The sequence below is a fragment of the Heptranchias perlo genome, chromosome X (assembly GCF_035084215.1).
Source record: "Heptranchias perlo isolate sHepPer1 chromosome X, sHepPer1.hap1, whole genome shotgun sequence".
Taxonomy (NCBI): domain Eukaryota; kingdom Metazoa; phylum Chordata; class Chondrichthyes; order Hexanchiformes; family Hexanchidae; genus Heptranchias; species Heptranchias perlo.
Genome location: NC_090370.1, coordinates 17590377 through 17602059, shown reverse-complemented (window position 1 = coordinate 17602059; position 11683 = coordinate 17590377). Strand labels below are relative to the sequence as shown.

The window sequence follows — 11683 nt, the reverse complement described above, 5'->3', positions numbered from 1 at the left end:
TTTCTATGATTCTATGATTTTACGATTCTAATTTGTAAGTATGACCCGTTGTGCTTAATTTCTGTACACAGCACAAAAGCTTACTTGCATCCAATTGATCCAAACGTTTCATAATTTTTACCATTTCCATCATATCCACTCTCAGTCGTCTCTCTTCAAGAGAGAAAAGACCCAGGTTCATCATTCCTCGTACATCATTCCCTTCATTTCTGGAATCAGCCGTGGAGCCGTTCTCTGTACCCCCCCAATAACTGAATATCCTTCTCTGTACCCCCCCCAATAACAGAATATCCTTCTCTGTACCCCCCCAATAACTGAATATCCTTCTCTGTACCCCCCCCAATAACTGAATATCCTTCTCTGTACCCCCCCAATAACTGAATACCCTTCTCTGTACCCCCCCCAATAACTGAATATCCTTCTCTGTACCCCCCCAATAACTGAATACCCTTCTCTGTACCCCCCCCAATAACAGAATACCCTTCTCTGTACTCCCCCAATATCTGAATACCCTTCTCTGTACCCCCCCAATAACTGAATACCCTTCTCTGTACCCCCCCAATAACTGAATACCCTTCTCTGTACCCCCCCAATAACTGAATATCCTTCTCTGTACCCCCCCAATAACTGAATACCCTTCTCTGTACTCCCCCAATATCTGAATATCCTTCTCTGTACCCCCCCAATAACTGAATACCCTTCTCTGTACCCCCCCCCAATAACAGAATACCCTTCTCTGTACCCCCCCAATATCTGAATACCCTTCTCTGTACCCCCCCAATAACTGAATACCCTTCTCTGTACCCCCTCAATAACTGAATACCCTTCTCTGTACCCCCCCAATAACTGAATACCCTTCTCTGTACCCCCCCAATAACTGAATACCCTTCTCTGTACCCCCCCAATAACTGAATACCCTTCTCTGTACCCCCTCAATAACTGAATACCCTTCTCTGTACCCCCCCAATAACTGAATACCCTTCTCTGTACCCCCTCCAATATCTGAATACCCTTCTCTGTACCCCCCCAATAACTGAATACCCTTCTCTGTACCCCCCCAATAACTGAATATCCTTCTCTGTACCCCCCCAATAACTGAATACCCTTCTCTGTACCCCCTCCAATAACTGAATACCCTTCTCTGTACCCCCTCCAATAACTGAATACCCTTCTCTGTACCCCCTCCAATAACTGAATACCCTTCTCTGTACTCCCCCAATAACTGAATATCCTTCTCTGTACCCCCCCCAATAACAGAATACCCTTCTCTGTACCCCCCCCAATAACTGAATATCCTTCTCTGTACCCCCCCAATAACTGAATACCCTTCTCTGTACCCCCCCCAATAACAGAATACCCTTCTCTGTACTCCCCCAATATCTGAATACCCTTCTCTGTACCCCCCCAATAACTGAATACCCTTCTCTGTACCCCCCCAATAACTGAATACCCTTCTCTGTACTCCCCCAATATCTGAATATCCTTCTCTGTACCCCCCCAATAACTGAATACCCTTCTCTGTACCCCCCCCCAATAACAGAATACCCTTCTCTGTACCCCCCCAATATCTGAATACCCTTCTCTGTACCCCCTCAATAACTGAATACCCTTCTCTGTACCCCCCCAATAACTGAATACCCTTCTCTGTACCCCCCCAATAACTGAATACCCTTCTCTGTACCCCCCCAATAACTGAATACCCTTCTCTGTACCCCCTCAATAACTGAATACCCTTCTCTGTACCCCCCCAATAACTGAATACCCTTCTCTGTACCCCCCCAATAAGTGAATACCCTTCTCTGTACCCCCCCAATAACTGAATATCCTTCTCTGTACTCCCCCAATAACTGAATACCCTTCTCTGTACCCCCTCCAATAACTGAATATCCTTCTCTGTACCCCCTCCAATAACAGAATATCCTTCTCTGTACCCCCCCAAAATAATTGAATACCCTTCTCTGTACCCCCTCCAATAACTGAATATCCTTCTCTGTACTCCCCCAATAACTGAATATCCTTCTCTGTACCCCCTCCAATAACTGAATACCCTTCTCTGTACTCCCCCAATAACTGAATATCCTTCTCTGTACCCCCTCCAATAACAGAATATCCTTCTCTGTACCCCCCCCCCCAATAATTGAATACCCTTCTCTGTACCCCCTCCAATAATTGAATACCCTTCTCTGTACCCCCTCCAATAACTGAATACCCTTCTCTGTACCCCCTCCAATAACTGAATACCCTTCTCTGTACCCCCCCAATAACTGAATACCCTTCTCTGTACCCCCTCCAATAACAGAATACCCTTCTCTGTACCCCCTCCAGTAACTGAATACCCTTCTCTGTACCCCCTCCAATAACAGAATACCCTTCTCTGTACCCCCTCCAATAACTGAATACCCTTCTCTGTACCCCCCCCAATAACTGAATGCCCTTCTCTGTACCCCCTCCAATAACAGAATGCCCTTCTCTGTACCCCTCCAGTAACTGAATACCCTTCTCTGTACCCCCCCAATAACAGAATACCCTTCTCTGTACCCCCTCCAATAATTGAAATAGGGAGACCAAAACCGCATGGATACTCCAGATGTGGGCTCACCAGGGCCAAATACAGTTCTATGATGATCTCTCTGGATTTACATGTTCTACCCTCGCTACTCACATCCCACATTCTGTTTGCTTTTTAACATCCTGGGAACATTGTGCTGATGGTTTTGATGACCTGTCGCTGAAAACCCCAAGAACTGTCTCCCTCTCCGACACCTCAAGTACAATCCCATTTCACACATAATCCACATTCACCTCCCCTCTGCCAAATCTCCTAACCTTACATTTCCCTGTATTAAACTACATCTGCCATTCCTCTGCCCACTGATCGAGTCACCAGATCCTTTTGAATTTGTGTGTGTTGACATTCATCATTTGCCACTGCTCCCAATTTGGTATCATCTGCAAATTTGGACACTTTGGACACAATTCCTTCCTCTAAATCATTTATAAAAATGATAAACATCAGCCCCAACACTAAATCTTGTGGCACTTCATTGGTAACTGGCATCCAACCAGATAGCAACCAACCATCTGCCCAATAACTGAATATCCTTCTCTGTACCCCCCCAATAACTGAATATCCTTCTCTGTACCCCCTCCAATAACTGAATATCCTTCTCTGTACCCCTCCATTAACAGAATATCCTTCTCTGTACCCCCTCCATTTTAATACATTCCCAATTATCCGATGGGCTTGTCTGTCCTGGTAAGGTCATTAAACTTTTTGCGGCACTGATTTGCCATTGTCCTGGTCATCTCCTTCCACTGGGTCTGAACAAATCTCTTTGGGGGCCTTCACTGTTCTGTCCAAAACAAGGCCTCCCTCCTCTGCCTCACTTGGTCCAGCAGCACTTCCACTGCTGTGATATGTCAATGACGTTGGTGCTTTTTCCCTCAGTGCTTCTCCTTAATTCCGATGTGTTGTGTAGACCATCTAACCACGAACTGGTGACGTCTGGGTGATTCTTTGTGGAAGAAGTAAGGGTGCCCAGAAATCCTCTTGTAGGTTGGAGCCCAAGGCCTGTAGAGCAGCAATTTGAGTATGCCTGTTTACACTGGGCTTAGGTCCTGTGCCACTGAGGACGCCACTGAATATGGATCTGGCTCGCACTCCACCGTAGACTACAATGCTGTCAACTGCTCATCCATGGCTGCACAGACCCAGTTAGTGCACCATGAAAGTAATTAAATCATTTATTCTCACCTCTGAGTCTGAAGGTCAAGGGTTCAAGTCCCACTCCTGAGACTTGAGGGTAGAACATGTAAATCCAGAGAGATCATCATAGAACTGTATTTGGCCCTGGTGAGACCACATCTGGAGTATCCATGCGGTTTTGGTCTCCGTATTTCAATTATTGGAGGGGGTACAGAGAAGGGTATTCAGTTATTGGAGGGGGTACAGAGAAGGATATTCTGTTATTGGAGGGGGTACAGAGAAGGGTATTCAGTTATTGGAGGGGGTACAGAGAAGGGTATTCAGTTATTGGAGGGGGTACAGAGAAGGACATTCTGTTATTGGAGGGGGTACAGAGAAGGGTATTCAGTTATTGGGGGGGTACAGAGAAGGATATTCAGTTATTGGAGGGGTACAGAGAAGGGTATTCAGTTATTGGGGGGGTACAGAGAAGGATATTCAGTTATTGGAGGGGGTACAGAGAAGGATATTCAGTTATTGGAGGGGTACAGAGAAGGGTATTCAGTTATTGGGGGGGTACAGAGAAGGATATTCAGTTATTGGAGGGGGTACAGAGAAGGGTATTCAGTTATTGGAGGGGGTACAGAGAAGGGTATTCAGTTATTGGAGGGGGTACAGAGAAGGGTATTCAGTTATTGGAGGGGGTACAGAGAAGGGTATTCAGTTATTGGGGGGGGTACAGAGAAGGATATTCAGTTATTGGAGGGGGTACAGAGAAGGGTATTCTGTTATTGGAGGGGGTACAGAGAAGGGTATTCAGTTATTGGAGGGGGTACAGAGAAGGGTATTCTGTTATTGGGGGGAGTACAGAGAAGGGTATTCAGTTATTGGGGGGGGTACAGAGAAGGATATTCAGTTATTGGAGGGGGTACAGAGAAGGGTATTCAGTTATTGGAGGGGGTACAGAGAAGGGTATTCAGTTATTGGGGGGGGTACAGAGAAGGATATTCAGTTATTGGAGGGGGTACAGAGAAGGGTATTCTGTTATTGGAGGGGGTACAGAGAAGGGTATTCAGTTATTGGAGGGGGTACAGAGAAGGGTATTCTGTTATTGGGGGGAGTACAGAGAAGGGTATTCTGTTAATGGAGGGGGTACAGAGAAGGGTATTCTGTTATTGGACTCAAGTAACTCCTGTAGACATTGCTTGTATTGCCGGGCTCCAGTTCTCTGCTCCCTGTTATCGAGTGCCACCTTGTCCTGAAAACAGATAATTAATCTTCAGATAGTTTAGGGAGCACTGGTGGTGACATTTACATGCCCATCTTGTCCAATACTAAATGAGAAAGAAGAAGGAACTTGCATGACTCAGGGCGTCCCAAAGAACTTTACAGCCAATTAATTACTTTTGAAGTGTAGTCACTGTTGTAATGTAGGTAACATCAGCCAATTTGGGCACAGCAAGATCCCACAAAACAGCAATGTGAGAAATGACCTAATAATTTGTTTTTGATGGTATTGGTTGAGGGTTAAATGTTGGGCCAGGATATCAGGAGAACTCTCCCACTCATCTTCGAATAGTGCCTTGGGATCTTTAACGACCACCTGAGAGGGCAGATGGGGCCTTGGTTTAACGCCTCATCTGAAAGACGGCACCTCCGACAGTGCAGCACTCCCTCAGTACTGCACTGGGAGTGTCAGCCTGGATTATGGGCTCAAGTCTCTGGATGCTGCAGTTAACCTCATGCCAGGGCTACACTTCTACTAATGTTTAGGATGGGTCTGCAAAAAATGATTTACAGGTTATGTGGGTGCATTTTGTGACACAGCTACTTGGGGTAGGGACTTGGCATTGAGAGCTGTGCTTTAGCTTCACCTTAGCATCTTTCTTCAGGTCAATTGGAGCAGGGGTCAGTGTAGGGGGAGCTTTACTCTGTAGAACCCACCCTTTTTTTCATTCCATTGGTACTCTATCCCATGTGTTACATTGCAAAGCAAATATTATACTCTTCAATATTATTGCTTGGTGAGGTTGAACCCAGCTAAGAGCGAGGCTCTGAAATACTGCAGGGCTTCTACCAGACTATCGCTGTAAATCTGCTGTTACATCAGTCGAATTTCAGGGCCTGAGTCTGTAATGCTACTGAGTAGTGTCATAGTCAATTGAACTCAGTTATTCTGTTGTCATTCTGAAACCAAGTTATTGTACTATTTGGTCTGATTACATTGACAGTCGTATTGTCCTTAACTGCGTGCAGTCGCTGGAATGGCTGGTTGTATGGCACCTAATTATGTCTTGTTCAGTCCTTGATCTCCGAGAGGTGAGCCAAGAGTTAAATGATGCAGTGTTGCACTGCCATCCAGGCATTTCAATGTCAGAAAACTCAAACAATGTAAAGTAAAGAATTGCAATAAAGGCCCTCGACAGAAACAGAACTCTCAGTCCATTGTTTTCGAACAATGTCAGCAGGAGGTTCAGCCTCTATGACGTGGACGTCTTGGGCTAAATTACGTTCATTTATTCTCCCATTCTCCTGTACCAGATTCCCCCTGCTCCTTTCCTCAGTAAAACTAAACACGGCACAGGCATAAAATGAACAGGACTCAATTGAGAATCAGATATTAGAAGAAACATTTACTCCCTCAATGTAGTCATTGAGTGGAACAGACTCCGAGCAAAAATAGTCAAGGCAGAGTCAACTAATTCCTTCCAAAAGGAGCCAAATACATTTTTGGTTGGGAATGAGATTGATGGTTACAGAGACAGGTATATACTGAGTTGGTCAAATACTCAACAGGACACGGAAATGGAAGGAAATATTCTCTGGAGAAGAAGTGGAGAAGTGAAGATGGATCGATATTCTATAGTTTCACTTGATTACTTTTGGGAATCAGGGAGTATTAACAGAGAATTTTCTCTCAGGTTATTAATGGGTGGAGCCCGTGATGGGGTGTACATGGGCTGTGGGAGGAGATTAAATGGGTGGGTAGAGTCCATGATAGGGGAGAGTGTACATGGGCTGTGGGAGGAGATTAAATGGGTGGGGAGAGTCCATGATAGGGGAGAGTGTACATGGGCTGTGGGAGGAGATTAAATGGGTGGGGAGAGTCCATGATAGGGGAGAGTGTACATGGGCTGTGGGAGGAGATTAAATGGGTGGGTAGAGTCCATGATAGGGGAGAGTGTACATGGGCTGTGGGAGGAGGTTAAATGGGTGGGGAGAGTCCATGATAGGGGAGAGTGTACATTTTTTTTTATTCGTTCATGGGATGTGGGCGTCGCTGGCGAGGCCGGCATTTATTGCCCATCCCTAATTGCCCTTGAGAAGGTGGTGGTGAGCCGCCTTCTTGAACTGCTGCAGTCCGTGTGGTGACGGTTCTCCCACAGTGCTGTTAGGAAGGGAGTTCCAGGATTTTGACCCAGCGACGATGAAGGAACGGCGATATATTTCCAAGTCGGGATGGTGTGTGACTTGGAGGGGAACGTGCAGGTGGTGTTGTTCCCATGTGCCTGCTTCTCTTGTCCTTCTAGGTGGTCGAGGTTGCGGGTTTGGGAGGTGCTGTCGAAGAAGCCTTGGCGAGTTGCTGCAGTGCATCCTGTGGATGGTACACACTGCAGCCACTGTGCGCCGGTGGTGAAGGGAGTGAATGTTTCGGGTGGTGGATGGGGTGCCAATCAAGTGGGCTGCTTTGTCCTGGATAGTGTCGAGCTTCTTGAGTGTTGTTGGAGCTGCACTCATCCAGGCAAGTGGAGAGTATTCCATCACACTCCTGACCTGTGCCTTGTAGATGGTGGAAATGCTTTGGGGAGTCAGGAGGTGAGTCACTCGCCGCAGAATACCCAGCCTGTGGGAGGAGATTGAATGGGTGGGTAGAGTCCATGATAGGGGAGAGTGTACATGGGTTGTGCAAAGAAAGGGGTTGATCGCCTGAATGGCCACTTCTTGTTCTTAGATAATAATCTACAGGACGATACTCCTGTTATATAAATAATGAGCTCAGGCCGGGTGCAATGTGCTAAAAAGTTGAAGCTTTTATCAGGCGACCTTCATGTGGAAAGGCTCCTGACAGACACAGTGTCTCATTGCTGTGGTCACTCAGACATCAGTGCAGGTTGAGTGATTCGACCTTTGAGTCAGGTGAATCTGCGGTAAATGTAACACTGAGAATTTGTGGTTTAGGGTTGGACCTTTGACACAAGCTGGGCTTCCCACACCAGTCAGGGTGGAGTGTACACGACTGTATGTTCATGACTGTATCTGTATAATTCTGGTTTATTCACGGTCTCGCTGCCCTCTAGATCCAGCTCTAACAGATGACCTTTCAACTCTTTGCAGCTGCCATTTGCATTGATCCCGATATTGACGTTCACAAGTATGAGCTCGGTAATGCACGACTTCGTCAATGGTCTGTAAGTAATGTGAATCACCTGCTCACACTCACTCTGTCTCGGAAGAACAGCCACGTTGGTGAGGATAGAGCATGTCCACCTGGCACCCAATGGACTGAACCACAGTGAGAAGAGGGCGGAAATTAGGGAAACAAGGAACTGAGGGAGAAGTTCCAGATTGGCTAAGCATGGCTCAGTCCCAACACTGTATATATGCTGTCAGAGAACAACAGCAAACAAAATATACTCCGAAACTTTGAACAGCAATGTAAACCCAGGCAGTGTGGTGATGCAGGGCAGGGAAGCAATGGGATGGAGGGGGAAGATTGGATTTTCCTCCTCTCCAATCTTACTGTGGAAGTTGCAAAGTGAAGATATGGGAACTGTTTCTGAGAGACATGATACGACACTATAAAAGTGCAAGTCTTATATTCAGTCCATATTCCCATTGACGTGCTCGCAAAAGACGGGAATCTAATAGGGATCGAGGCCCTGCCTGTTAATAGATCCTGAGGGACTTATGATCAGCCATTTGAAAATGGGTGAAAATAAAAATGGCTGCCGTTTGATACTTGACGTTATTTACTCTGTCGCAGAAACGGCCGACATTAAGAAACATTTTTTGTGAGGCGAAGAAACCTCACATTTCTAAAGTGCGCCCGCAAAAAATAGAATGTGACGCACAGCACAAAATGCGCAGAAACCTGAGGCAGAACGCGGAATAAATGGGGGTACACTGAGATAGAGTGTCCCCCAAGTGCTGCTCCATATTTTGTTTTGTATAACAGGTTGGTTGTGCTGCACATTTTGCATCAACGCAAAGCATTTTTGTCATCTCATCAATGCAAACTGTGTTAGGCCAGTCGGGCATTATTCACCTGAAAGCAACAGGTGTGCCCACCTGGTGGAGGCACTTGGACTGCAGAGCCACTGCGGTGTAAGGTTAGCAGGCAAAATGGTCTCAGTGCTTTTCAATGTTAGCCAGAAGGTCATGGTGCTGTCAGCTTGTTCCCAAGATCAACATTGAACGGGCATCCAGGGGCAGAACCTTGTTGTTCCCTGGTCAACGAGTGACAGATAAGTCGCATCTGCCAACCCCATGCCACTCCAGACAGATCGAAGACGTCACCTTGTGTGAGGCAGCATAAGAGATGGTTGGCGCTAAATTGGGCCGTGTAGCACCCATTGTTTTGGTGCTACGTGGCCTCCCAAAGTGCAAAGGTGGCATCTTAGCTGTGCACGCACGTTTCCAGCGTGACGTGCGCCAGACGCCATCTTGGTACAGGTATTAGCGCAGGCGCAGATAACGAACGCCGGAAGCATGTAAAGTAAGGAGAAAATGGCTTCAATCAGTGTGCAACACCGATTTAAAGTGATAGACACCATTTTGGGACTTAATGCTCAATTAAACGCACAGTCTTAACCCCGACCATCTGAACGTGTCTTAGAGTGCCTGGAGGACCCCCCCACCGACGCCATTTAAAGGGACAATGCAGGACTTACAGGTTAGTGGCTGGATTATTGCTTCTGGCTGCTGATGCATTTGTAACTGTTTTTGGAGGTCTCCTAGTCTTGAATACTAGGACGCAGGGACATAGCCTAACATTTAGAGCCAGGACATGCAGGAGTTAAGTTATGAAATGCTTCTACACTTCTCCCACCCTTTGCTTCCACACGCAAAGGATGGTAGAAGCTTGTAATTCTCTTCTGCAAATGGCAGTTGATGCGAGCTCAATTGTGAATTCCAAATCTGAGTTTGATAGATTTCTGTGAACCAAGGGTATCAAGGGATATGGGGCTAAGGTGGGTATATGGAGTTAGATCACAGGTCCACCATGATCTCATTGAATGGTGGAACAGGCTCGAGGGGCTAAATGCCACTGCTACTTGCTGCCTCCTGTATGTGCCACCTTCTCCTGCAAGAAAGCGGGACGTGTGTCTGAGTGATGTGCCTGTCATGGTAGAATAGCTGCCAGTGTGTGTGGCCTGTGAGTTGTGGGTGGGCGGCTTGCAACAGTGGTAATGTGTAAGGGCGAGAGGAAAGATCTGATTGGAAGAGTTGAGTACTGATGGAAAGAGTTTGCTGGTATGTGGGTGATGGGGGGTTAGTCCGTGGAGCAGTGGATGCGGCTAGTGGTGCAGTTGGTAGGAGACGCCACTTGACAGTTGACCTCACTCACCTTGACCACTCATGTCAAAGCATTGAACTTCTCCCTGCACTGTATCCATGTTCATGATGCTGTGCGCCTGGCATTGACTTCGTCCCCCACTGCCTCCCACTGCCTTTTGGGTAGATGTCTGGAGGCCTCATGCCCCCCTCAGATATTGGATGTCCCTCCTCCTGTCCACCTCTTGCACCCAATGTCTCTAGTGCATCAGCAGAGAACTTTGGTGCATGCACTCTCCCAGGCCTGGTACCAACTCAGATCGGCAGATTGGTGACGTCTGGTGTGCAGATTGGAGGATGTGGGATTTAGTAGTGTGCAACCTTTATTCAATGTTTGAACATAACTCATCAGTTTGTAAACATAGGGGCGGAGGGTGCATCTGTGTTTTGCATGTGCGATGTCTGATCTCCATTCAGACTCTGTGCAGACAGCAGACTGTTATTTTCAGCAAATAACAAGTACCATTTTTAAGAGACAGCCTGCCTTTAAGAGATTGGAGCTCACCCTGCTGGTGGAAGGTGTGAATTGCATGGAATTCTTCAACGCTGATTTCCAATGCAGATTGCAGATAGGTCCTCAGGCCTCACAAAGTTCTCGTCCTGCCTGCACAGGGGCCACTGGGCGTGGGGTAATAGCGGATCACGCAATCCCCACCCAATAACAGGCACTATCGAATTTTTCCCCCAGTGTGTCTGAGTCTGTGTCGAGAGAATCATAGAATCATAGAAAATAGGAGCAAGAGTAGGCCATTCGGCCCTTCTGGCCTGCTCCGCCATTCAAAATGATCATGGCTGATCGTCTAACTCAGTACCCTGTTCCCGCTTTTTCCCCATATCCCTTGATCCCTTTAGCATTAAGAAATATATCTATCTCCTTCTTGAATACATCTAATGACTTGGCCTCCACTGCCTTCTGTGGTAGAGAATTCCACAGGTTCACCACCCTCTGAAGAAAGTTCTCCTCATCTCTGTTCTAAATGGCATACCCCGTATCCTGAGACTGTGACCCCTGGTTCTGGACTCCCCAGCCATCGGGAACATCCTCCCTGCATCTAGTCTGTCTCGTCCTGTTAGAATTTTATATGTTTCGATGAGATCACCTCTCATTCTTCTAAACTCTAGTGAATATAGGCCTAGTCGACCCAATCTCTCCTCATATGTCAGTCCTGCCATCCCAGGAATCAGTCTGGTAAACCTTCGTTGCACTCCCTCCATGGCAAGGACATCCTTCCTCAGATGAGGAGACCAAAACTGCACACAATACTCCAGATGTGGTCTCACCAAGGCCCTGTATAACTGCAGTAAGACATCCCTGCTCCTGTACTCAAATCCTCTTGCAATGAACGCCAACATACCATTCGCCTTCCTAACTGCTTGCTGCACCTGAATGCTCACTTTCAGCGACTGGTGTACAAGGACACCCAGGTCTCGTTGCACCTCCCC

The 11683-nt window shown here is 47.0% G+C and overlaps 1 protein-coding gene across 4 annotated transcripts in view; it reads left to right on the top strand.

Moving 5' to 3' along the window:
• Positions 1–11683, top strand: part of LOC137307324 (natural resistance-associated macrophage protein 2-like) — a 218548-nt gene that overhangs the window by 191268 nt on the left and 15597 nt on the right. For 3 of the 4 annotated variants that reach the window (XM_067976801.1, XM_067976800.1, XM_067976799.1), the window contains one exon: positions 8021–8094. The exons of the other annotated variant lie outside the window; for it this stretch is intronic. In XM_067976801.1, the coding sequence (XP_067832902.1) occupies positions 8021–8094 (74 nt within the window). The remainder of the gene's footprint in view (positions 1–8020; positions 8095–11683) is intronic. 4 annotated transcript variants of the gene reach the window in all.